Source organism: Homarus americanus, unplaced genomic scaffold (genome assembly GCF_018991925.1).
Source record: "Homarus americanus isolate GMGI-L3 unplaced genomic scaffold, GMGI_Hamer_2.0 scaffold42643, whole genome shotgun sequence".
NCBI classification, from domain to species: Eukaryota; Metazoa; Arthropoda; class Malacostraca; order Decapoda; family Nephropidae; genus Homarus; species Homarus americanus.
The window spans coordinates 3,084,773-3,112,083 of record NW_024747582.1 but is presented as its reverse complement, the minus strand read 5'-3'; the positions used below and the strand labels follow the sequence as shown (position 1 = coordinate 3,112,083).

The window sequence follows — 27,311 nt, the reverse complement described above, 5'->3', positions numbered from 1 at the left end:
CTGTAATGTATGGGGTAGGGTAAAGCCTGTAATGTATGGGGTAGGGTAAAGCCTGTAATGTATGGAGTAGGTTAAGACCTGTAATGCATGGGGTAGGGTAAAGCCTGTAAAACCTTATTCCTGATCTGTGAAAAAAAAGTCGTATTTAAAGTCCCTAGGAGAGATTTAGAGTCCTAGAGAGAAATAGGAAAACGTGCAGAAGAGATCTAGCTGAAGAGGGACCTAAGGAAAGGGGGAATTGGGAAGGGGAAACGGAGGGGATTAGCCTGAGGGGGAGGTGGGGGTGGAGGGGGCCGGAACACGGGGCCAGATGGTTGGGGAGGTCGGGCTCGTGGGGGTAGTGGCTGTGGTGGTGGGGGTTGCTGGGGGGGTTGTTGTGGAGGAGGTGGGGGTGGGGTGAGGCCTTCGTTGAATACATTAGCAGGAGGTGGTCGTGGTGCTGGTGCCGCTGGAGGGGCTGGTTGTGCTGGTCTGTTTGGGTCGAGGATGTTTCCACACTGCGCACGACAAACATTATCTCGTAAAATATCATCCAGACCAAATCTTGAGCGCAGTTCGAAACAGTTGACTTTTAAGGTCTGGCACTGCGCCCCAGAAGAAGTGCAGGTGCATAGTGTACAAGGTGTGGGTGTGCGAGTGTCTCCAATGCCCACCGCTTGGTTACCTATGACGCAGGTGTTGGAGTCACGCCACAGTTGAAGATTAACATTCGACACCGCCCCACATGGCACCCGGGGGTTCCTGAAACACGTCATCATCATCATAATCATCATAATCATCATCATCATCATCATCATCATCATTACACAAACACACACACACACAAACACTCACAGAAAGTCGTGGGGCATGTCAAACACTCCTCGCTGGATGTGTTCGACCACGTCACAGTTCTGGCAGATGAGGGAAGCCATCGTCACCTTGCGGATGTCAACGAGCTGTTCTTCGGTAAACTTGAGACTGGGGTTGGACGTCTCATACCTGTGTGGGGGAGATGAGTTGATGAGCTGGTGGACAGGTGGTGCGGAGGTAGTGGACAGGTGGTAGGGAGGTGGTGGACAGGTGGTAGGGAGGTGGTGGACAGGTGGTAGGGAGGTAGTGGACAGGTGGTAGGGAGGTGGTGGACAGGTGGTAGGGAGGTGGTGGACAGGTGGTAGGGAGGTGGTGGACAGGTGGTAGGGAGGTAGTGGACAGGTGGTAGGGAGGTGGTAGTTACTGGACATGTACTGACCCTCTGTTACACACTGTTAGAACATAAGAACATAAGAATGGAGGAAACTGCAGCAGGCCTATTGGACCATACTGGACAGTCCCATTTACACCCAACCCCTATCGCTCATATACCCATCCAACCTATGTTTGAAGCTATCCAGCGTATTCAAGTTAATGATGATATTTGGTAACTTGTTCCACTCGTCCACTACTCTATTTCCAAACCAATCTTTATCTAATTAAGTTTAGTTTAGGTTAGGTTAAGTTAAATTAGTTTACAGTAGGCTAAGTTAGTGTTAGGTTAGGTTGAGTGCGACGGTTAACTGGATACAGCTCTCGCCTCCTGTTCCAGGGGTCAGTGGTTCGATCCCTGGGTACGCCTAGTTCACCCAGCTGTAAATGGGTACCTAAGTTTACAAGTTGGGGAAGTGAAGGCGGTTGAGTGTAGTATCCAATTTCAGGAATGACCTTAAGTTAACATCACCCGAAAGTGGGTCTCATAGGCATGACTGTTCGTTAGGGACAGTGTGGATACATCACAGAGCCTTCAGTATACAAGGAGGCAGCATGGCCGGTATTGCTCTTGACTACACTCGCTTCCCCAACTTGTAAACTTAGGTACACATATTGCAGCTGGGTGAACTAGGAGCACCCAGGAATCGAACCACCGACCCCTGGAACAGGAAGCAAGCGCTGTATCCAGTTAACCTAACCTAAACTAACTTAAATTCAACGTAACGAAAACTAAGCTAACTTAACCAACACAAAACTAAACCTCTTGTAACTTAATCTAACTTAACTAAACAAAACTTAACTTAATCTAAACCTAACTTCAACTAACATTACCTAACCTAAATATAATTAGGTTAGTTTAGCTTAGATTAGGTTAGGTTAGGTTAGGTTAGATTAGGTTAGGTTAGGTTAGGTTAGGTTAGGTTAGGTTAGGTTAGGTTAGGTTAGGACAACAACCATCTCACCAGAATCTGTCACATTTCCTCAAGAAAGAGAACTGCAGCCCGATGATACAGCCAAAGGTCGGGCCGATAATGCCTCCCTGTAGTGGCGTCTCACACAGTCCACCAGTGAAGAGGTCGATGTCCTCCACGCTGTTGTATACCTGGAGGAGTGGAGGATGGAGTGAGTGTGTGGTGGAGGATGGAGTGAGTGTGTGGTGGAGGATGGAGTGAGTGTGTGGTGGAGGTGGAGTGAGTGTGTGGGGGAGGTGGAGTGAGTGTGTGGTGGAGGATGGAGTGAGTGTGTGGTGGAGGATGGGAGGGAGTGGAGGAGGTGTGTGGGGAGGTGGAGGAGTGTGTGGGGGAGGTGGGAGGAGGGGTGGTGGAGGTGGAGGAGTGTGTGTGGGGAGGTGGAGGAGGTGTGTGGAGGTGAGTGAGTGTGTGTGGGGGAGGTGGAGGAGGGGAGGTGGAGTGGTGTGGTGGAGGTGGAGTGAGTCATCAACACAAACACACACACTGACACATTTACAGTACACACATACATACGACGCAACACAACACAGAGAACACACAACACAACAGACCTCACACACAACACAACACACCCTCACACACAACACAACACAACACACCCTCACACGCAACACAACACACCCTCACACACAACACAACACAACACACCCTCACACGCAACACAACACAACACACCCTCACACGCAACACAAAACAACACACCCTCACACACAACACAACACACCCTCACACGCAACACAACACAACACACTTACCCGCTGTAGTTTCTCAATCAGTTCAGGTTTAATCTCTCTGCTCAGGTCAGCGAAGGTCCTAGCTCGTTTGAGGTTACAGATGGCTCGGTACTCGTTGTAAGAGCGGATACCGTGTTCTCGCCCTCGTTGTATGTTAAGGGCGGCGAGATCGAGACCCGAGAAAGGGATGGTAGCGTCCTCGAAGAGATGATTCGTTATCTCCTCAGTTAAAAAGTTGTCTAACGTCTCCATAGGTGTAGAGATCAACCCCCGGACCAGTTCATCAATCATCTGAAACTCGAGTCTGGGGAAGAGAGAGAGAGAGAGGGGTGAGAGGGGGTGAGGAGAGGGAAGAGGGGAGTGAGGAGAGAGAAGAGGGGAGAGAGAGAGAGAGACTCACACAGGTTACTCACAACATATCAGGGTTGAAGAAACTCCTCCTGAGTTCCACGCCGTCATGGTTCTCACTGAAGGAGGTGTCCATACGGAGGAGTGACCGTCTGATCAATGAGTGACCGAAGCGGAAGGCAGCAGTGGCAAACTCATTCAATATTCCTGGGTTACAGTTGCCGAGAGAGGGGTGAGAGGAGGTGAGGAGAGGGAAGAGGGGAGTGAGGAGAGAGAAGAGGGGAGAGAGAGAGAGAGACTCACACAGGTTACTCACAACATATCAGGGTTGAAGAAACTCCTCCTGAGTTCCACGCCGTCATGGTTCTCACTGAAGGAGGTGTCCATACGGAGGAGTGACCGTCTGATCAATGAGTGACCGAAGCGGAAGGCAGCAGTGGCAAACTCATTCAATATTCCTGGGTTACAGTTGCCGTCGTACTCTGTGTGTGGGAGAACTGAGATTAGGTGGGGGACCTGGTGTGGGGACCTGGTGTGGGGACCTGGTGTGGGGGACCTGGTGTGGGGGTGTGGGGGACCTGATGTGGGGGACCTGATGTGGGGGACCTGGTGTGGGGACCTGGTGTGAGGGGACTGGTGTGGGGACGTGGTGTGGGGGACCTGGTGTGGAGGACCTGGTGTGGGGGACCTGGTGTGGGGGGACCTGGTGTGGGGGACCTGGTGTGGGGGGACGTGGTGTGGGGGGGGACCTGGTGTGGGGGACGTGGTGTGGGGGACCTTGTGTGGGGGACCTGGTGTGGGGGGACCTGGTGTGGAGGGACCTGGTGTGGGGGAGGGACGTGGTGTGGGGGACCTGGTGTGGGGGACCTGGTGTAATGGTGGGGGACACACACGATATAGTTTTTCTTCCATCATAGTCATATATGTATGTACTGTATGTATGTATGTATGTATGTATGTATGTATGTATGTATGTATGTATGTATGTATGTATGTATGTATGTATGCATGTATGTACGTATAAGAGACAGGCACTGACCTCCGTAATATCCTTCAGGTTTTAGTGTGAGGGAGTACAGCCTCATGGCGTTCCAGCCCAACACTCGAGGCAGGAACTCATTGTACACAACATGTTGCCATTCTCCCGTCAGCCTCATGGCGTTCCAGCCCAACACTCGAGGCAGGAACTCATTGTACACAACATGTTGCCATTCTCCCGTCACTATCCTCCGTGCTTCTTGATACAATCGCTCGTCATCCCAATGTGGGTTAACCTGTTGGGGTGAGAGTGAGTCATAGTGGGGTGTTGGTGGTACAGCGGTAACACGCATAACTCTCACCAATATGTCAAGGGTTCGAGCCTCGGCCTGGACACACGTGACAAGGGTGTTGTGACCACTACCAAATACCACAGGTTTACCAGTTTCTTCCTGTACTAACACTGGGTAGACCGCCCTAATGGCTAGTAAGGTGATAAGTGGTGAGAATGATCAATAAAATAATAGGGTGTGGGTTAACCTCCAGGCAAGACTATAGGGGACCTCGTTCTAACAGAAACTCACTGTACGTAAAATTAAACAAATTGCTTTCTTCCCTGTTAGGTTAGGTTAGGTTTACTCACTACTACCAGGTTAGGTTAGGTTAGGTTTACTCACTACTACCAGGTTAGGTTAGGTTAGGTTTACTCACCACTGCCAGGCCATCAGCTATACGATTGTGTTCCCTCATCCAGATGGTGTGGACCACTGCCAGGCCGGGCTGTTCAGACGACCTCGAGTCACCCGCCTTGAAGCACCGACCCGAGTCTGCTTTACACTCTGGGTTGCCCGTCTCCTGTACACACCAGGTGAGTAGAGATTAAATAGGCTGTGAAACGTTTGTAAATTGGGTGTGAAACCTTTGTAAATAGGGTGAATAATGTCTGTAATGTGTAAATAGGGTGTGAAATATTTGTAAATAGGGTAGGGAACCTCTGTAAATTGGGTGTGGAACATTTGTGAACAGGCTGTAATACCTTTGTAAATTGGGTGAATAACGTTTGTAATGTGTAAATAGGTGTGAAATATTTGTAAATAGGCTGTGATACCTTTGTAAATAGGAAGTAAAACGTTTGTAAGGTGAAATAGGGAGTAAATATTTTGAGATAAGTTTAATATGGGTAGTAAAATAGGTAAATAGTTTGAAAGTAGCGGTAAAAGTTTGTAATTGGGAGTATGGTAAGTAAACTTTGTGAGGAGTTATAAATAGGGGTTTTGTTATTGTTTCTAATGTGTAAGATACACACACACACACACACACACACACACACACACACACACGTACCTGGGGCAGTAAGGGCTTGCCACGGATCGGATGTCTGGTCGCATTAAGATAGCCAGAGTGACTGTCTCTCAGTTCTCTTGCCTCACACAGCTCCTGACCATAGATCTGGGAGGCGTCCAGGAAGGCGGTGTTTTGATTGATCTGTTCTCGAGCTCCCAGAGTTTGTTGACCCGGTAGTGATCTGTGGGAGGAGAGTGTGGTTACTGGTGTACTGGTGGAGGGGAGAGTGTGGTTACTGGTGTACTGGTGGAGGGGAGAGTGTGGTTACTGGTGTACTGGTGGAGGGGAGAGTGTGGTTACTGGTGTACTGGGTGAGAGTGTGGTTACTAAAATGGTGGAGGGGAGAGTGTGGTTACTGGTGTACTGGTGGAGGGGAGAGTGTGGTTACTGGTGTACTGGTGGAGGGGAGAGTGTGGTTACTGGTGTACTGGTGGAGGGGAGAGTGTGGTTACTGGTGTACTGGTGGAGGGGAGAGTGGCGCCTGGTGTACTGGCAGGGAGGGAGAGTGTACATTGGTTTACTGGTGGAGGGGAGAGTGTGTGGTTACTGGTGTACTGGTGGAGGGGAGAGTGTTGTTACTGTGTACTGGTGGAGGGAGAGTGTGGTTACTGGTGCACTGGTGGAGGGGAGAGGTGTTACTGGTGTACTGGTGGAGGGAGAGTGGTTACTTTGCACTGGTGGAGGGGAGGTTGTTACTGGTGTACTGGTGGAGGGGAGAGTGTGGTTACTGGTGTACTGTTGGAGGGGAGAGTGTGGTTACTGGTGTACTGGTGGAGGGGAGAGTGTGGTTACTGGTGTACTGGTGGAGGGGAGAGTGTAATTACTGGTGTACTGGTGGAGGGGAGAGTGTAATTACTGGTGTACTGGTGGAGGGGAGAGTGTTGTTACTGGTGGACTGGGGCAAGTAACAGCGTGGTTAATTATCATGGGAGAGATAGAGAGACAATGAGACAAAGTTATCCTGGAGAGAGAGAGAGACAGAGGAACAGGGTCAGTAGCAGTCAACTTACCTGGTGAAGGCAATGCAGAAGGGTCTCCCAGAGGATATATTGACGGCGGGATAGAAAGGATCGTTGTCAGGGACGGGGATGGGCCAACACTCTGGATGGACTCTCTGTTGTGCCTCACAGTCCCTGCAGTCCAGGATAGAACTCTGGAAGCCCTTGTTGACGGGTGTGAAGGTGATGTCGTGGTCAAGGAACTGTCCGAACTGCATCACCATGAGGGTGTAGCGAGCGTGAAGGTGAGAGATATCGTTGTGGATGGTGGTGGAGATGGTGCGGGGGGAGGGTAAGGCGTTGCCCGAGACAGAGCGAGTGCGTGGCTCTGAGATGCCGTCGTCGTAGCCAGCAGGTAACATGCGGGCGAATACGGTGTTGGAACGACCAAAGTCAGGACGTCTGAGGTTGTTACAGTGACCACTGATAGTTCTGAAACGGTTGTTAGCGTCACACGCCCTGTGTTCCTCCGTCTCCCGACAATTACGGATCAGAGGGGCGGGAGGGACCAGACCAGAGATATCCACGGACGGTAGGTTAAGGTCCAGCGAGTCGAACTCGTTGCCGAGTCCCTGAATCTGTCGACGGACTCTACGGTCGTGCATGATGGTGATGAGTTCCTGGCTGGTGGCCTCGAGGAGCACGGACGTGTTGGCCTGGATCAAGGACGTGGGGGTAGGCTTATTGTTGGCGTATGCTGAGCCTACCGGTGACTTGGACCCTGCCACCAGACCTTTCTCGAAGATAAGCTTCTCCATCTGTCTCCGCTTCTCCACGACCTGTTTCCCTTTCTCCACCACACTGTGTAAAATATCTTCAGCCACCACCACCTTCCCGCGGGTCTTCCACACGCCCAGATCCATGTCGTCCAGGTCACGGCAGGATACAGGGGCATTCAGGAACTGGTCACCAGCGAGGAAGGCAGAGCGGGGCACACTACTCAGCCCAGGCACGTTGTTACACACCAGACGCGCCATGGACGTCTTCCTGATTTCAAAAAGCTGTTCTTTACTAAAGGCGGCAGGAGGAACATCGTTCTCATACCAGTACCTGTCTGTCTGTCTCAACACCTTGAACTGGAGGGCAAGGAGGCAAGAGGCCGTAGGACCCACCAGGGCGCCATCCTGAGGTCGCTCTGAGATGATGCCGGTGAAGAGATCGATGTCGGCCACGTTGGCGAAGATGATCTGAAGTCTGGCGATATGCTCCACCTCCATGGTGTCTGTGAGGTCTTCGAAGCTGTGAGCAGGACGCCGGCCACACAAGGGGCGCCACACCACGTACGGCGGTAGGCCGTGATCACGTCCACTCTGTACCGTCCGGGCAACCAAGTCCAGTCCGCCCAGGTACCCCCTGATGGAGGCACTGACGGCGGGGTCGAAAGTGAGAGAGTTAGCGGACACCAGACCACTGATGAGCTGCTCATAGGCACCAGCCTTGTAGAGGATGGTCATGTTGAGGGCTGTCATGCCTAGTGGGATGTTGTGGCGACCAAGGGGCAGCTGGTCGGGTAACAGCGTCAGTACCAGATGTAACACGGCCGTGGCCACAGAGTTGAACACTCCAGGTTCAATGGTGATGTCATAGCTGTGGTAGAAGCCCGCCGCTAGTGGGATGAGCTCATTCTCCTCGGCAACCTGTGTGGCGACACTCATGTTAGTGTACATAAGAACATAAGAAAATAAGGAGTCTGCAATAGGCTGGTTGGCCTGTGCATGGCAGCTCCTGTCGAGAGTTACTACCACTCTCTATCATCCCTGAATCTATCCAGTCTCCTTTTGAAACTTTCCAGCATTCCAGCACTTACTACATAGTTGCTAAGCTTGTTCCACTCGTCCACCACCCTATTTGTGAACCAGTTCCTTCCTATCTCCCTCCTAAACACACAAACACACACACACACACACACACACACACACACATACACACACACAAACACACATACACACACACATAACACACACACAACACACCCAACACCCAACACACCTCCAACACACTCAACACCCCAACACCTACCCGGGCTCCCAGTATTGTAGGCAGAAATTCCTTATAAGTTATATGTTGCATCTGGGCAGCGATGATAGCTCTTGCCTCCTCAAACACGGTGTCGTCCCCCCACTGAGGGTTGAGCTCAGAGAGGACGGACGCTACTCTGTTGTGTTCATGGACCAGCAGAGTCTGTAGAGCAGCCAGGCCAGCGTGTGTGTTGAGACGTAGATCACCCCCCATGAAACACCTGCAGGAGGGTAATGGTGAGAGCGTGAAGGGAGGGAGGGAGGGAAGGAAGGAGGGTAATGGTGAGCATGGAGGGAGGGAAGGAGGGTAATGGTGAGCATGGAGGGAGGGAAGGAGGGTAATGGTGAGCGTGGAGGGAGGGAAGGAGGGTAATGGTGAGTATGGAGGGAGGTGGTGGAGGGTAATGGTTGGCATGGAGGGAGGGAGTAACTCTGACAAGGAGTGACTCTCTGACATGAAGAAGGAACTCTGACATGAAGGAACTCTGACATGAAGGAACTCTGACATGAAGGAACTCTGACATGAAGGAACTCTGACATGAAGGAACTCTGACATGAAGGAACTCTGACATGTTAAGGGAGGAAATCAAGACACTCGGTAATAATATTCTAACAAAGTATAGTGATACAAAGGAAATTAATGTTTAACAAGAGTGAACCATTACAAACACGAGTGAACCATTACAAACAAGAATGAACCATTACAAACAAGAGTGAACCATTACAAACAAGAGTGAACCATTACAAACAAGAGTGTGAACCATTACAAACAAGAATGAACCATTACAAACAAGAGTGAACCATTACAAACAACTTACATCATGGCGTCTTTGCAGGTGTGTGAGGTAGCTCGTGGCAGCAACCAGTCGGCTTGGGTCTTCAGGTGACCATTCTCAAAGAGCCGTAATGAGTCCGATTCTCTTTTAGTTGACCCATACAATCCCGACCCATCCAGGAACGACGTGGCGCCGTTCAGTTGTTCCCGAACTCCTGCAGGTGTGAGGGAACGTGATGACTGAACAGTAGTAGGTGTGAGGGAACGTAATGATGGAACAGTATTAGGTGTGAGGGAACGTGATGATGGAACAGTAGCAGGTGTGAGGGAACGTGATGATGGAACAGTATTAGGTGTGAGGGAACGTGATGATGGAACAGTATTAGGTGTGAGGGAACGTGATGATGGAACAGTAGTAGGTGTGAGGGAACGTAATGATGGAACAGTATTAGGTGTGAGGGAACGTAATGATGGAACAGTATTAGGTGTGAGGGAACGTGATGATGGAACAGTAGTAGGTGTGAGGGAACGTGATGATGGAACAGTAGCAGGTGTGAGGGAACGGATGATGGAACAGGAGTAGGTGTGTAGAGGTGGAACTTGATGGAGAGAGAGAGAGAGAGAGAGAGAGATAGTTACCCAGAGCACAGTCAGTGGTGGTAGCAGGGGCAGTCCTAGCGTACTCCCAACACAGTTCACCGTCCACTATTGGGAAACATTCAGGGTGTTTCTCCGTCAGTCCACAACACTTCACCTGTCAACATATGGTACGTTTTACAACCAGCTGTGAGTTGTGAGGTTATGACACATATTTGGAATCCATGACCTTAAAATACTATAACTAACAACCTTAAATTATTACAATCACAAGCTTAAAATAAATTGACCTAACCTAAGCTTAAATTATTATAATCACAAGCTTAAAATAAATTGACCTAACCTAAGCTTAAATTATCACAATCACAAGCTTAAAATAAATTGACCTAACCTAAGCTTAAATTATTACAATCACAAGCTTAAAATAAATTGACCTAACCTAAGCTTAAATTATCACAATAACAAGCTTAAAATTAATTAACCTAACCTAACCTAACCTTACCTTTTCCCCTCTCACTCCTTCAGCTACCAGAGGTCGGGAGAGGTCATGGGCGAGGTATTGACCCCACACAGAGGCCAGGAGAGACACGTGGGCGTGAGTGTGGATATGACCAGCGTGGGCGGCTTGAGAAACAAGAGAGGCTGGAGGCAGTGCTCGTCCGGCCAAAGACACGCGGGGGGAGGATACGCCTGTGAAGAGTAAAGGTTGTAGTGGTGGTGGTTGTAGTGGTGGTGGTTGTAGTGGTGGTGGTTGTAGTGGTGGTTGTGGTGGTGGTTGTAGTGGTGGTTGTAGTGGTGGTTGTAGTTGGTGGTTGTAGTGGTGGTGGTTGTAGTGGTGGTTGTGGTGGTGGTTGTAGTGGTGGTTGTAGTGGTGGTTGTAGTTGTAGAGGTGGTGGTGATGGTTGTAGTGGTGGTTGTGGTGGTGGTTGTGGTGGTGGTTTATGTTGAGGAGAGTAAGGGTTGTAGTTATGGTTGTGGTAGTTGTATATGTCAGTTTAATAATAATAAATAATAATAATAATAATAATCATAATAAAAATAGTAATAATAGTCATAACAATAATAATAATAATAATAAAAATAATAATATTAACAATAATAATAATATGCTCTCACAAATATCATTATTCTTACTACACATTATTGTTCTTACTGTACAAGTCATTACATAACATTACAGCAAGACACAGTGGCTGTAATGGTTCACTTCCCTCACGACTCATAAATGACCAATAATAACGCGGTAGTCGACTCATTCTCCCACAACACAAGGTCGCTGTCACCCCTCGTCTCCTCTTATTTGGTTAATGTTAAAGTTGGACTATTTTTTATTATGTACTGCATATTGGTGAAGGTTTCATGTCTTTGCTGCATTTATGCGTTAGAGTAGTTTTTATATTTATAACGGTTAATTGTGGCTTAATTTAACGAAAATAACGTATTGAATCACCCAATCAAAGTCATTGTTCTTGTTCTTGTTCCAAACTTAGTCCCTGCTGCTATATGGCACCACAAAAATTGTGACCAAATCCCAGGTTACTGATCTGTCTCTCTCTCATTTACACACAATTGTAGGGTTCAATTGTTTCTCTTATATAACAACACAACATACATATATTGTTTCTCACTATTATTTTATTTTATTTACTTATGGTCGTTTATTATTACTAATATTATTATTTTAGTTATTATTTTATTATTAACGCGGAGATTTGAGTTATTGAAGAGATAAATATTGACTGAAAGATCGCGCTTGGAAACATATGATGAGTTAGAAAAATATCTTCCTTCTATGTACAGTTCTCCAGTCTCGTATATTAAGCGTTATTACTGCGTTATTATTGATGGTGATAACGGGTCATTATCATCATCATCTTCTCACCCAGTCAGTTAGCAGTGCCTTAGGAAACTTGAGGTCAGTGATATGAGTGAAAATGTAAAATGTTGTGACTGGTAGGAAGCTGTTACCTGCCTCTGTGATGGTGGTAGTTGTGGTAGTATGTTGATGGTGGTAGTTGTGGTAGTATGTTGATGGTGGTAGTTGTGGTAGTATGTTGATGGTGGTAGTTGTGGTAGTATGTTGATGGTGGTAGTTGTGGTAGTATGTTGATGGTGTCTGATGGTGGTAGTTGTGGTAGTATGTTGATGGTGGTAGTTGTGGTAGTATGTTGATGGTGTCTGATGGTGGTAGTATGTTGATGGTGTCTGATGGTGGTAGTTGTGGTAGTATGTTGATGGTGTCTGATGGTGGTAGTTGTGGTAGTATGTTGATGGTGGTAGTTGTGGTAGTATGTTGATGGTGTCTGATGGTGGTAGTTGTGGTAGGTTAGGTTAGGATAACAATTATAATGTTTATCTCTCAGACCAAAGCACCCAGGCCAGTAGAATAACATAGACTGCGCAGTAACCAGGGGAGTACCTGCTCACCCTCGTAAGTGACTCACCCTATAGTGATTGAGGTGAGATACAGACCTGACCCAAAGGAGGTCAAGGTCACAAAGGGAACAATAATTCTCACAGCCACGCAATTAGCTTAACCCAGGGTCATGACCTTGTTAATTTAAGGAGCTACTTACTACCCACCCAGTACTTCTGCTACCTGACCAAACAGCGGGTCTAGCAGTGGGTGGACCAGCATTTTAGCTAAAGGTCCGTGTAGGTAATATTCCTACAAAAAAAAAATTCTACAGGATTATTCTTATAACAGTGAAGGGTCAGCAACACACGTCCCCAGTCCCACTCGTCGTCTCATCCAAGAAATCTTCACTATGTGTAGCGAGGTCTCAGCCTGGTCCATCGACGGTGTGCGACCCTCTCATCGTGTTGGCTGTGTAGACGGTAGTAATGCGGTGATCCTGAACCTCCCCAACGGTGGTCGACTTCGTGCCTATTTTACTTGTTAGGTAATAGGAATATATCATAGTCTATTATATATTGTGTTAGAAGCTCCATTAACCCCCCCGTTGAACTAGTAAAATAAAGGTGTAACACGCATTGGTGGTTTATATACTACACTTGTACTGAGCCTGTGTTAATATATCTTCACACCCTCGGGTCACGCTACCTACCTCCCTCACTCTACTACTAAATATGATATTTAACCTCATTATACAATAGGTTAGGTGAGGTTCGATTCGGGTAACAATAGGTTAGGTGAGGTTAGATTAGGGTAACAATAGGTTAGGTGAGGTTAGATTAGGATAACAATAGGTTAGGTTCCCTTTACGTAAAATTTAATACTGATTGATTTTCTTTAAGGTATTTCTTGTGGAAAATACTGCTACGTGCACACGGTGAGTCCTGGTGAACAGGCTGAGCGACAGAGTACAGCCGTTGTGTTCTGACCTCACTAGGGGAAAGGTCACAGCAGGGTTAGCTCCCGAGGGATAATTATCAGATATGGCCAGTGCTATGTGTAGGCTGGGGTGTATGAGTTTGTTGGCTAAGCTGGAGAGGGCTAAGGACGAATTAGAGAGGGCCAAGATGGAGAACCTGAAATTAAAGGAAGAAATGGCGAGGATGAGAGAAGAGGCGAGACAAGGAAAGCCCGTGTCTGACGAGAACTCAGGGGAGTGGAAGGTTGTGAGGAGAGGGAAGACCAAACTGGTGATGAAAAAACACACAAGAGCGTCAACAACGACATCAACAGCTAAGTGTACCAACTCCTTCAGTCCCTTGATAGATGAATTGGACGTTAGTACAGTCAGGGACAGGGCTGACAAGGAAGGTATACAAACTTTAATTGTTGGTGACTCACAGGTAAGGTACTTGGACAGGGCCTTTTGTGGTAAAAACAAAAATAGGATGAGGGTGTGTTTGCCAGGAGCTGGGGTGGGGGATATAGTTGACAGGATGGACAATATCTTGTCTGGTAATGGGAACAAACCCATTATCTGCCTCAGTGCAAGAGGCAATGATATTGGCCGGTGTAGGAGCGAGGAACTTCTTTACAAGGCTAATAAAGTACTTGGGTTCATACAAAGGAGTGTTAGTTACAAGACTAGAGAGGTCATCCTAAAACTGTATCTTGCGCTTGTGAGACCACACCTGGATTACGCAGTTCAGTTCTGGTCACTATATTACAGAATGGATATAGAATCCTTGGAAAGAATTCAGAGGAGAATGACAAGACTAATCCCGGGCATTAGGAACCTTGAGTACAGAGACAGGGTAAAGTATCTTAATTTCCACTCCCTCGAGAGACGTAGAGCGAGGGGCGACCTGATAGAGGTGTATAAGTGGAAGGCAGGGCTAAACAAAGGGGACATTACAAAGGTACTCAAACTATCCAACCAGGAGCGAACTCGTAACAATGGTTTTAAATTAGACAAATTTAGATTTACGAGCGAAATAGGTAAACATTGGTTTGGTAACAGAGTAGTGGATGAATGGAACAAGTTACCAAATATCATCATTAACTCGAATACGCTGGATAGCTTCAAACATAGGTTGCATGCTCATATGAGCAATAGGGGTTGGGTGTAAATGGGACTGCCCAGTAAGGGCCAATTGGCCTGCTGCAGTTTCCTCCATTCTTATGTTCTTATGTTCCTTCCCTACGCCATGAACCACCATCTTCAATGCGGCCGGTTAACACAGTGTCAATATTACCAAGCGTAGTTTGGGGTATTATATAATAACAGTGATAAAGCCAATACCTGGGTCAGTGTTGTTATTATTTCATGGCGACTATTGCGACCTTGTTATAATAGCAACTGCGTTATATTACCATTGAGTATATTTATTATGTAAGTTATGGAGAAGAAATATGAATCTGAACGTATTCCCTGAATATTTTGACAATGAGAGTAGTAGTAGTATAAGTAGTAGTAGTAGTAGGGGCCGGTATGGACGTCAGCACTCGAGGATTCTGGATACGGGGACAGCGAGCTGCTTTTGACGTCAAGATATTCGATCCCATGGCCGCATGTCACCGTAACCTAGCTCTCGATACTGCACACAGGAGGAACGAGAACGACAAGATCAGGGCATACGGGGAGAGAATTCTGAACGTTGATCAAGGCAGCTTCACTCCTCTGGTGTTCACAACCTCTGGTGGGATGGGACCAAGTACAAGATGTCTCTATATAATACTCGCGGAGGTGATCTCCGAACAGAAGCAGCAGCCCACAAGTTATGTTACAGCCTGGATGAGATGTTTACTGTCCTTCTGTCTCCTTAGGTCTGCTTTGCTCTGCCTCAGGGGAACGAGAGCTTCAGCCCCAAAGCCGACAACAGCTACAGATATTGACTACGAAGCAACAGTCACTGAATGCCGCACAGATCTGAGGCTAAACTAATACAGCTAGGATAGCTACTTATGTATTAGCATATTTAGTTTTAAGGTAATAAAATGGCGGCGAAGGTCCACCTGAGGCTGCAAACCAATTAAAAAATAAATAGTAGTAGTAGTAGTAGTAGTAGTATGAACAGTAATAGTAGTTATGCTAACACTTAATACCTGTATAAGGAATTCTTAAGGTACACAATAATTTCCGTCTCGTTTATCTGTTCAGTAATATCAAATACACTAGTGTTTGTTTGTATGGATGACGTCACTGTTTATATGGATAACGTCACAATTTGTTTATATGGGTGACGTCACAATTTGTTTATATGGGTGACGTCACAATTTGTTTATATGGGTGACGTCACAATTTGTTTATATGGGTGACGTCACAATTTGTTTATATAGGTGACGTCACAATTTGTTCATATAGGTGACGTCACACTTTGTTTATGGTGACGTCACACTTTGTTTATATGGGTGACGTCACACTTTGTTTACATGGGTGACGTCACACTTTGTTAACGTGGATGAGGTAACAGCATCTTGTCCTTGGGTAAGTGTGTTCATGTGTTCGTGCTTCAAGGTTCTCCTCTGAGGGTTAACTGTTTTCAGTGAAGTTACATTGGTTTTATTTTTAGGTTAAGTTAGGTAAGGTTAATCTGGTTGAGGTTAGGTTAAGGTTAATCTGGTTGAGGTTAGGTTAAGGTTAATCTAGTTGAGGTTAGGTTAAGGTTAATCTGGTTGAGGTTAGGTTAAGGTTAATCTGGTTGAGGTTAGGTAAGGTTAATCTGGTTGGGGAGTTAAGGTAATCTGGTTGAGGTTAGGTAAGGTTAATCTGGTTGAGGTTAGGTAAGGTTAATCTGGCTGAGGTTAGGTAAGGTTAATCTGGTTGAGGTTAGGTTAAGGTTAATCTGGCTGAGGTTAGGTTAAGGTTAATCTAGTTGAGGTTGGTTTATGGTTGAGGTTGGGTTAGGTTAATCTGGTTGAGGTTAGGTTAAGGTTAATCTGGTTGAGGTTAGGTAAGGTTAATCTGGCTGAGGTTCGGAGGTTATTCTGGCTGAGTTAGTAAGGTTAATCTAGTTAGGTTAGGTTGAGTTAGTTTTCAAGGTAAGTGAATAACTTTGTTTTGGTTTATTAAAATGTGCTGTTATTGTCGGTAAGGCTGTTTTAAGTTAGGCCTAGGAACTTAAGGCTAAGTTAGGCCTTGGAACTTAAGGCTAAGTTAAGCTATTTTAAGTACAGGTATTTAAGGTATTATAGTTAAGTTTAAAGTATTTTTTATGTACTTTTTGGGGACTTGTTGTGGTAGTCCTCTGACATTGCTCGCATTTGCTGTTCGTGGTACTCATTTTAACATTGGTCGGCCTTGCTTGAAGGATCTGACGTCATGTATCCCCCGTGACCCGAGAGAGACCATGGGGGTTCCTGGTGTGTGAAGGCCGTCATGTTGCTGGGTGATGCTTCTCAGTGTTGGATGATTACCACGAACAAGGTCACTTATTCTTCAACAGCTATCTGAACAAACTTTAAATAACATAACTTTTTTTAGGTTAGGTTACGTTTTGTTAGGTTAGTTTAGCAAAGTTAGGTTAGGTTAGTTTAGATTAGGATAGGTTAGTTTTAAGTTGGGTTAGGTTAGGTTATTTTAGGTTAGGTTAGGCTAGTTTAAGTTAAGTTAGGTTAGGTTATATTAAGTCATATCGCCTTCTTTCAAAACAACAAATAAAGATATTGCAAATCTTAAAATTAAGAAACATTTCACGTTTAAAAAGAAACCGTGTGTGTAGAGGCAAAAGTAAAAAAAAAATCATCAAAATAAAAACTACAATCTTCCCGCCAAAGTATCACAATCATAACAAAAGCTCGCCATTCCTACAAACCAGTTTATATATATATATATATATATATATATATATATATATATATATATATATATATATATATATATATATATATATATATATATAATGTAAATCATATATAATCTCGCCTTTATAATAATATTTATGGCGGATATAAAACATTTGTGGTTTCTTGTCTAGGTATATTGTTTGTATACCTGTGTGTACTTTATTGACGAATGTTTATTTCTTTATCTGGCCAAATATTAGAGAGACAGACAAACACTCAAGTCTTCACAATCTGTTTGATAAGACGTTCACGGTTACCAAAACAAACAACAACAATCAAGTCATTCAAGGAGTGTGGCTAGAAACATGTGACGTCATCGCAGTGAGTGCCGCCAGACGTACCAATCACGTCATTCAAGTGATCAAGTAGGCGTGGATAGGCAAGAATGACGTCATAACTGTCGCCAGCAGATCCGTCAATCACAGTCTTCCGGAAAGAAAACATAGGCGGAGCTAACCGAGGGTGACGTCATCGCCAAACGTGAGAGAGTGTCATGATTGGTTGGAAAAATTGCCTTATGTGTCATCACCGCTGCTGTTACGTCACCGCCGTAAATTATAAGACCGAGAAAAGCCTTTAATGGTGTGTGGATTTTGTAACCATGGAAACAAAAGACGATCATGGAATTAGACAAGTGACGATCGAGTTGGTTGTGTATGTGATATTTATAAGCAGATAAATAAGTAAATATACTGTTTAAGTAGATAAGTAGATACGTTTTGTGAGTAGATACCTTTTCTAAGTAGATAAAACATTACACCAATTACAAAACAACTTATAAAAACTACAGCACTTACCGTCAGCATACCAGGCAGGAAGCAATCTTAAATAAGGAGTGTTGACAGCGCCCCATCTTGGCTGGTCGGGGTTATTACACGTGCCATCTATAGTCCTGTAGCGTGAAGGCGGGCAGGAGGACGGTGGTAACGGGGTAGGGCAAGAGTCGGCCAGTACAGTCTTCATGGTGTCGTGTTGGGGCAAGACCAGTGACACTTGCCCGACTGTGAGATTGTGTCTGTTGAGGCCACAGACAGAGAGAGAGAGGTTAGGTTAGGTTATTATTATTATTATTACTGCATTATATTGCTAAACACACGATAGCAAACAATATACACTTCTCCACACTTCGCGGGGAAGGGGGGTGGCGTAGGTTAGGTTAGGTTTGTGTTTTCCGATGAAAATATTCCTTAAGTTGTTACGTAATGAAGAACAGTCCGACTTACTGGAGCAACGTGTGTGTGTGTGTGTGTGTGTTTTACTGTACCTGACAAACGTTCACACTGATACTACAAAAGGTTCACACTGGCACTACAAAAGGTTCACACTGATACTACAAAAGGTTCACACTGGCACTACAAAAGGTTCACACTGATACTACAAAAGGTTCACACTGGTACTACAAAAGGTTCACACTGATACTACAAAAGGTTCACACTGATACTACAAAAGGTTCACACTGGCACTACAAAAGGTTCACACTGATACTACAAAAGGTTCACACTGGCACTACAAAAGGTTCACACTGATACTACAAAAGGTTCACACTGGTACTACAAAAGGTTCACACTGATACTACAAAAGGTTCACACTGATACTACAAAAGGTTCACACTGGCACTACAAAAGGTTCATGAGTTTCAATTAATAGAACCTATGGGTTAGGGCGTAGGGGAGTGTCTTAGACCTACTTGGTGAGGTTATTGTCATAGCCTATTCAGGATAGCAAAGTGCCTTTTCTTCTTACTTACTGTTTTGATTCTTACCTATCACGTGTTACCTATTTCTCTTTCATCTACCAAATCTTTTTTCCCTTCCTACATTCCCCCCTCCCTTCCTCCCCCCCTCCCCTTTCCCTACATTCCCCCCTCCTTCACTCCCTTTCCCTGCATTCCCCCTCCCTTCCTCCCCCCCTTTTCACATTCTACCCCCTCCTTCACTCCACCTCTCTTTCTACATTTACCTCCTTTTTCCCTCACCCCCCCTTCCTCCCCCCCCCCTTCCTACATTCCCATTTTTTGTAGAGAAAGAAGAGTAGGGGTAGAGGAAGTTATAGTTCGGAAATTGAAGAAATTTACGAGAAGGTAAGAGAGGGCGGGCTGTCATGGGTTAGTTATTGTCTGTCGGTACAGGCACTAGACATCCTACCCATGGGTGTTTTAAGGGCCTTATTTCATATTCCGCCGACCCTACTGGCGGATGTTGGTCTAGGGAGGTTGTCTATTGCCTGGCCTTATAGATCGGGGGTGGTAATGGACCTTTTAAGATTTGGTAACTTTTTGGGAGCCATGTATGGTTGTTGTCGTTATCTGGTGGGAGTCTTTGAAGGAGTTCTTGCTCTGATCGTTCTATCTTTTGCCAGACTCTGCTGGCCAGGGTGTGCAGCTGCTGGTTGATGGGTTTTATTCTCAGGTCTCTATGTATCTCGGCTGTGGTTCTGGTGAAGGGGTATCTTTCACCTGTGACGAATCTCAGGGCTTCATTTTGGACCACCTGTAATTTTAATATTTGAGTGGTGCTCATAGTATGAAGAGGTACTGCTGGGTAAGTTAATATCGGTGTGATAAATGATGTCACCAGGCGGAGTTTTATTTTCTCAGGAAGCGCTTTAAAGTGGTACAGTTTTTTTCAGCTCTCTTCTTGCCTTTTCCTTCCTGGTGTGGACATGATGGGAGTAACCTGTCGTGGATATATTCAGGCCCAGGAGGATGCTTCTGCTTCTGTAGTCTATCCAGGCATTCTTGATTACTAATGGATGGGTTTTCTTTCTACATAAGGGAGTCACTGTGAATTTCGGGAGACTGGTTTGGATTTTCCATTATTTTTCGTAATTATTTACCCATTCTATTTCTCGTCTAGTATTGTCGACCTGTAACGCTCGTGATTTTCCTCGATGTGTTGTTATTTGAGTGATGTCAACTGCATACATAATATCTTCGTTTCCTGTTCTAGTAGGAGGGGGGGTGTCACTTGTGTAGATGATATATAGGGTGGGAGAGAGGACGCTGCCCTGAGGGACTCCGCTCATGAGTGGGAAGGTCTTTCCTGTGTGTTGTCCCACCCTCAATCTGGCATTTCTGCAGTTAAGAAAGTTGCAAAGCAGCTTTTTGATGTGGGTACCTGTGTATCCACACCCGAGACTACCGTTGTCTCCTCTGAGATTGCTGTAGTCAGGGTTTGTGAGTCTAGGTCAGTTGATTCTAGATTGCTCAATGCAGTTAACAGATGCTCTTGGCCCTGCTGATCAGTGTATCTAATAGTAGGGGAGTTGGTGGCTCCTGTTAGTGGGATTTTGAACAGTGAATGAGGATGTTGCCCTGAACAGTTCTGGGATGGGCAGATTGTGGTGGCGTGAGCATTGTTAGAGTATTGCTTGAAAGCAGAACATCCTCCTCTTGGGCGTGCTTGACAATCATGTTGGCTACAGTGTCACGGTCATGGAGGTGTCTGTCTCTGACACCCAACATGACTGACTGCATTGTCTGTAGTGGCTACAAGGGCCATAATCCCTCCCTCCTTTCTTCCCTCCCTCTTTACATCCCTCCCTTCCTCATTTCTTCCCTCCCTCTTTACATCCCTCCCTTCCTCATTTCTTCCCTCCCTCTTTACATCCCTCCCCTTCCTCTTTCTCACAGTAACCAACTATACACACATCCAATAGCGGAAGTTGTACGTAATGTATGTATGTATGTATGTATGTATGTATGTACAGTGTGTGTGTGTGTGTGTGTGTGTGTGGTGACACTGACCCAGGACCATACACTAGGGACAGTACACAAAGAAGTGAGGAGCCAGACACAGTACTGGACCTGGTAGTGCCCCGGGGTGGAACCATCGACTCTTACGAATGGTGAGTCAATGTGTAAAGAAGAGAGAGATAAGAAGCAATCTCTCTCTCTCTCTCTCTCTCTCTCTCTCTCTCTCTCTCCTATTCCGCACAGGAGCAGACAGGGAGAGAGACACAGACATACAGGAAGAGAAGGAAACAGGGAGGGAGGGAAGGAGTCAGAGAGAGGTGAAAGTGGTCGCTGCCTTTATCAGTTTCTTACCATATGTCTGCCTGTCTGTGTGTACATCAGTGTGTCTTTGTGTGCGTGTGTGTGTGTCTGTGTCTGTGTGTACGTCAGTGTGTCTTTGTGTGTGTGTGTGTGTGTCTGTGTGACTGTGTGTTTGTTTGTCGGTGAATGTGTCTGTGTTTGTTTGATTGTGTCTGTGTGTTTGTCAATGATTAGTTTAGAGGTCAACCTTGAGGTTTGGAGGTCGACCTTGAGCAGTTTTTGTGGACAACCTTAAGATATCTTGAAGGTCGACCTGGAGAACTCTTAGTGGTCAACCTTGAGAGAATCTTGGAGGTCAACCTGGGGTGTTTTGGAGGTTTACTGTGGTGTATTTTGGAGATCGACCTTGAGGTGTTATGGAGGTCGACCTTGAGGTGTTATGGAGGTCAACTTTGAGATAATCTTGGAGGTCTACATTGAGGTGTTTTGGAGGTTTACTGTGAGGTGTTTGGAGGTCGACCTTGAGGTGTTATGGAGGTCGACCTTGGAGTGTTTTGGAGGTCAACTTTGAGATAATCTTGGAGGTCTACATTGAGGTGCTGGAGGTTTACTGTGAGGTGTTTTGGAGGTCGACCTTGATGTGTTTTGGAGGTCGACCTTGAGGGTACTTAGTGCTTGTACATACATCACAAACTAAAGGTTAAAAATACATAATATTACAACTTTCAACAACTATCAACATACAACCACCATTAACGATCCAACCACCATAACTACCACAACTACTCATAACTACCCAACCACCATAACTACCACAACCACCACTTTATCAACCACCCTTAACTACCACAACTACTTCTGGCACCCAACCACCACTTAACTATCCAACCACCACTTAACTACCCAACCACCACTTAACTATCCAACCACCACTTAACTATCCAACCACCACTTCTCCAACCAACACTAACTACCCAACCACCACTTAACTACCATAACTACTCCTTAACTACCCAACCACCACCTCCACCCAACCGCCAACTGCCCCTTCCCGCCAACCACTGCTGAGCTACCCAACCACCATTTACCACCCAACCAGCACTTAACTACCCAACCACCACTTAACTATCCAACCACCACCTTACCATAACTACTCCTTAACTATCCAATCACCACTTAACTATCCAGCCACCACTCAGCTACCTAACCACAATTTGACGCCCGCAGGCAGCTAGTTTCTCCCCTTTCACTAACAACCACCAGTAAGCGATTCAACAGGGTGATTCGGCAGTTTGTGTAAATTTTCTTGTTTTTAGTTGAGAAAAGTTTTGGTTTTTGTGACTTCCTTATTGATTGTGATGATGGTGATGATGATGGTGATGATGGTGGTGGTGATGATGATGATGATGGTGGTGGTGGGTGTTGATGATGGTGATGATGATGGTGATGATGATGATGATGGTGATGATGATGATGATGATGATTGATGACTGATGATGATGGTGGTGACACATTACACAGCAATATATAATCCCACAGACAGAAGAATTAGGACCAGACTCCCAGATAACAGCTGTTGCCTGATGTGGTGAACTTACAGAAAGTTTGGTGAGATATTGCCTCACTGACAGCTGGCTCCTTGAGTGAGAGCCTAACAGACATTCCAACGGTGACTGGATAATGTGACTGTCTGTGTGTGTTTTTAGACTGGAATTACACCCAGTCACTCAGTCGAAAGTGTTGGGGAGGAATGAATGACAGTGAATGTGATTAAATAATAACTGGTGGATTTATAGACAGTTAGTGACAGTTAGTATTGGGCTGACAGCATCGATAGTTAAGGTGTGACAGTTCATAGGTGGAAGTAACAGTACACACACACACACACACACACACACTTTCTCAGGGTTAGTTGAGACAGAAACCTATGTACTATTGTCCCTTCCTCCTCCTCCTCCTCCTCCTCCTCCTCCTCCTCCTCCTCTCTTCCTCTCCTCCTCCTCCTACTCCTCTTTCTCCTCCCTCCTCCTCTCCTCCTCTCCTCCTCCTCCTCCTCCCCTCCTCTTCCTCCTCCTCTCCTCCTCCTCCACTTCTCCTCCCTCCTCTTCCTCCTCCTCCCCTCTTCCTCCTCTCCTCCTCCTCCTCCTCCTCCTCCTCCCTCCTCCTCTTTCTCTCTCTCCTCTCCTCTTTCTCCTCCCCTCCTCCTCCTCTCCTCCTCCTCCCTCTCCTCCTCCTCCCTCCTCCTCTTTCTCTCCTCTCCCTCTCCTCTTCCTGCTCCTCTCCCCTCCTCCTCTCCTCCTCCTCTCTTTCTCCTCCTCCTCCTCCTCCTCCTCCTCCTCTCCTCCTCCTCCTCCTCCTCTCTTCCTCCTCCCTCCTCCACTTTCTTCTCCTCCTCCTCTTCCTCCTCCTCCTCCCTCCTCCTCCTCCTCCTCCTCCCCTCTCTTCCTCTTTCTCTCTCTCCTCCTCTTTCTCCTCTTCCCTCCTCCCTCTCTCCTCCTCCTCCTCTCCTCCTCCCTCTCCTCCTCCTCTCCTCCTCCTCCTCCTCCTCTTTTCCTCCTCCTCCTCTCCTCTTTCTCTTTCCCTCCTCCTCCTCCTCCTCCCTACTCCTCCTCCTCCTCCTCCCTCCTCTTCCTGCTCCCTCCTCCTCCTCCTCCTCCTCTCCTCTCCTCCTCCTTCCTCCCTCCTCCTCCTCCTCCACTTTCCTCCTCCTCTTCCTCCTCCTCCTCCTCCTCCCTACTCCTCTCCTCCTCCTCTCCTCTCTCTTTCTCCTCTCTCCTCCTCCTCTTTCCTCCTCCTCCCTCCTCTCCTCCTCCTCCTCCTCTCCCCTCCTCCTCCTCCCTCTCTCCTCCTCCCTCCCTTTCTCCTCCTCTCTCTTCTTCTCGTCATCTCCCCATCAGGCTTGTCTCATTCTCTGCTTCGCTTTCTCTTTTTTTTTCATTCTTCTGTTTGATATTTCCTGTTTCTCTCATTGTTATCACACAACAACACACACACACACACACACACACACACACACACACACACACACACACACACACACACACACACACACACACACACACACACACACACACACACACAGGGAGCTGTGTAGTTGAGCAGCAGGCGGGTGAAAGTTATACAGCAGACAGGTTCATGGGGATGGGGAGGAGGGGATGGGGGAGGGGATGGGGAGGAGGGGATGAGGAGGGATGGGGAGGATGAGGAGGAGATGGGGAGGAGGGATGAGGAGGAGGGGTTGGGAGGAGGTTGGGAGGAGGATGAGAAGGAGGGATGGAGGAGGATGGGAGGAGGATTGAGTTGTCCATTGATGGGTTAGAGAGGAAGATGAGAGGAGGAGAGAAAGGGAGGAAGGGAGGAAGAAGAGGTGTGGTGGGGAGAGATGGGAGAGGGAGGAGAGTTCGTCTTTGAGGAGGGTGGAGTGTTGTTTGGGAGGAGAGGGAGGTATGCCTTACACCCTCCCCTCCCTCTCCCCCCACTCCTCCCCTCCCTCCCTCTCCCCCTCCTTCCCTCCCTCTCCCCCTCCCTCACCCCTCCCCTCCCCTCCCTCCACACCGTCCCTCCCTCCCTCTCCCCTCCCTCTCCCCTCCTCCACCCTCCTCCCATCCCTCCCCTCCCTCCCCCCCCCTCCCTCCCCCTCCCCTCCCTCCCTCTCCCCTCTCCTCCCTCACCCCCTCCCCTTCCCTCTCCCCCCCTCTCCCCCCCCTCCCTACTCATCCCCCCTTAGGGTAACTGACCCCTCTTCCCTCACTCATCTCACTAGGCCTACCGAGAGGGGGCAGGTTTTCCCCGAAGGTCCCACTTACCTATGATGTAAGCTCTCCTCCCTCTACTTCCCCACCCATGCTATTGCCCTCTCTCCTCCCTACCCTCTCTCCTCCCTACCCTCTCTCCTCCCCTACTAGCCCCCCCACCTACCAGGGACCAACCTTGCCTAACCTTCCCACGAGCAGTAGTTAAGTTGTTTGGAATTCCCATCTAGGTGACTGAAGGGCGGTGACCGATAGCTCCATTTAACAATAAACTACTGTAAATAACCTAACTTAACCTAACCTAACTTAACCTAACTTAACGTAACCTAACCTAATTTAACGTAACCTAACCTAACCTAACTTAACCTAACTTAACTTCCTTTTAACTTTGTGTTTTTTAATGATGTCTTAGTTTTGTGTATATATTGGGTTAAGTTAGGTTAGGTTAGGTTACGTTAAGTTAGGTTAAGTTAGGTTAGGTTAGATGAAGGTTAAGTTAAAATATTGTTCTTTTACTTAAGGGGGTAGGAGAGAGAGAGAGAGAGAGAGAGAGAGAGAGAGAGAGAGAGAGAGAGAGAGTATACGTAATGCTCTTGAAATTTAGGCCACACAAGTGAATATCATCTCTCTCTCTCTCTCTCACCCGACTTGTCTCGATAGGATCCTACTAAGACCCGACCTTCGACGATCAATAACCGACTAAATATACCCAGTATTACAATTAGTGGACTGAGACAGGACCAGTACCCATCCCGACTATAATTCAATCAATACCCGACCAATACCCAAAAAGTACCCGACCAATACCCAAAAAATACCCGACCAATACCCAAAAAGTAACCGACCAATACCCAAAAAGTACCCGACCAATACCCAAAAAGTACCCGACCAATACCCAAACAGAACCCGACCGATACCCAAAAAGTACCCGACCAATACCCAAACAGTACCGGACCAATAGCCAACCCTGCCCGTGTCATCCCTACTTCCTGCCCACCTATTTCCCACATCTTAACCGTGTCCAACAGAGCCACGCACCTGACAGCGAGGATGTGGGTGGCCGTCTGAGAGATAAGAGCCACAGCGGCGATAGTTCTTGTCCGCTCCGTCCCGGCCATTAGAGTATAGTAGTGGTAGGCGGGTGAATCAGGGCCCAGCTTCCCTCCTGTTGGGTGAAGATGTGGGGTGATTAGAGGGTGTGGGGTGATTAGAGGGTGTGGGGTGGTTAGTTGGTGTGGGGTGGTTAGTTGGTGTGGGGTGGTTAGTTGGTGTGGGGTGGTTAGCGTGGGTGTGGGGTGGTTAGTTGGTGTGGGGTGGTTAGTTGGTGTGGGGTGGTTAGTTGGTGTGGGGTGATTAACGGGTGTGGGTGATTAGCAGGTGTGGAGTGATTAGCGGGTATGGGGTGATTAGTGGGTGTGGGGTGATTAGCGGGTGTGGGGTGATTAGCGGGTGTGGGGTGATTAGTGGGTGTGGGGTGATTAGCAGGTGTGAGGTGATTAGCAGAGGTGGGGTGATTAGCAGGTGTGGGGTGGTTAGCAAGGGTGGGGTGATAAGTAGGTGTGGGGTGATTACATAAGAACATAAGAATGGAGGAAACTGCAGCGGGCCTATTGGCCCATACTGGGCAATCCCATTTACACCCAACCCCTATCGCTCATATACCCATCCAACCTATGTTTGAAGCTATCCAGCGTATTCGAGTTAATGATGATGTTTGGTAACTTGTTCCACTTGTCCACTACTCTATTTCCAAACCAGTGTTTACCTATTTCGCGCCTAAATCTAAATGTGTCTAATTTAAAACCATTGTTACGAGTTTGCTCCTGGTTGGATAGGTTAAGTACCTTTGTTATATCACCTTTGTTTAGCCCCGACTTCCATTTATACACCTCTATCATATCGCCCCTCGCTCTACGTCTCTCGAGGGAGTGCATATTAAGATGCATTAACCTGTCTCTATACTCAAGGTTCCTAATGCCCGGGATTAGTCTTGTCATTCTCTTCTGAATTCTTTCTATAGGGGATTCTATATCCATTCTGTAGTACGGTGACCAGAACTGAACCACATAATCCAGGTGAGGTCTCACAAGCGCAAGATATAGTTTTAGGATGACCTCGCTAGTCTTGTAACACTCCTTTGTATCAACCCAAGTACTTTATTAGCCTTGTTTCGAGCAAATACACATTGTTTACTTGGCTTAAGATTCCTAATTATCATTACTCCTAAATCTTAATAATAATAATAATAAATAAAATAATCTTAATAATAATAATAACTGAGAGACAACTCACCACTCTGGAAGACATGAGGTTCTATCACTTCTATCTGCTCTCTGACCACAAGCACCGCCTCACGCACCGCAGCCTGTACTTC

General features: G+C 46.8%; 1 protein-coding gene across 1 annotated transcript; it reads right to left on the bottom strand.

The window, feature by feature from the left end:
- LOC121879742 lies at positions 1 to 27,311 on the bottom strand. Its single transcript, XM_042386510.1, has 18 exons — positions 27,230 to 27,311; positions 25,976 to 26,102; positions 17,989 to 18,206; positions 10,493 to 10,680; positions 10,033 to 10,147; positions 9,437 to 9,608; positions 8,620 to 8,839; positions 6,613 to 8,237; positions 5,603 to 5,783; positions 4,970 to 5,113; positions 4,433 to 4,554; positions 4,320 to 4,360; positions 3,739 to 3,762; positions 3,346 to 3,487; positions 2,954 to 3,236; positions 2,190 to 2,329; positions 835 to 981; positions 1 to 741 (listed from the first exon to the last, which is right to left on the bottom strand). The coding sequence occupies exons 2-18, from the start codon at positions 26,053 to 26,055 to the stop codon at positions 207 to 209; spliced, it is 4,377 nt and encodes a 1,458-aa protein (XP_042242444.1). The 5' UTR covers positions 26,056 to 26,102; positions 27,230 to 27,311; the 3' UTR covers positions 1 to 206.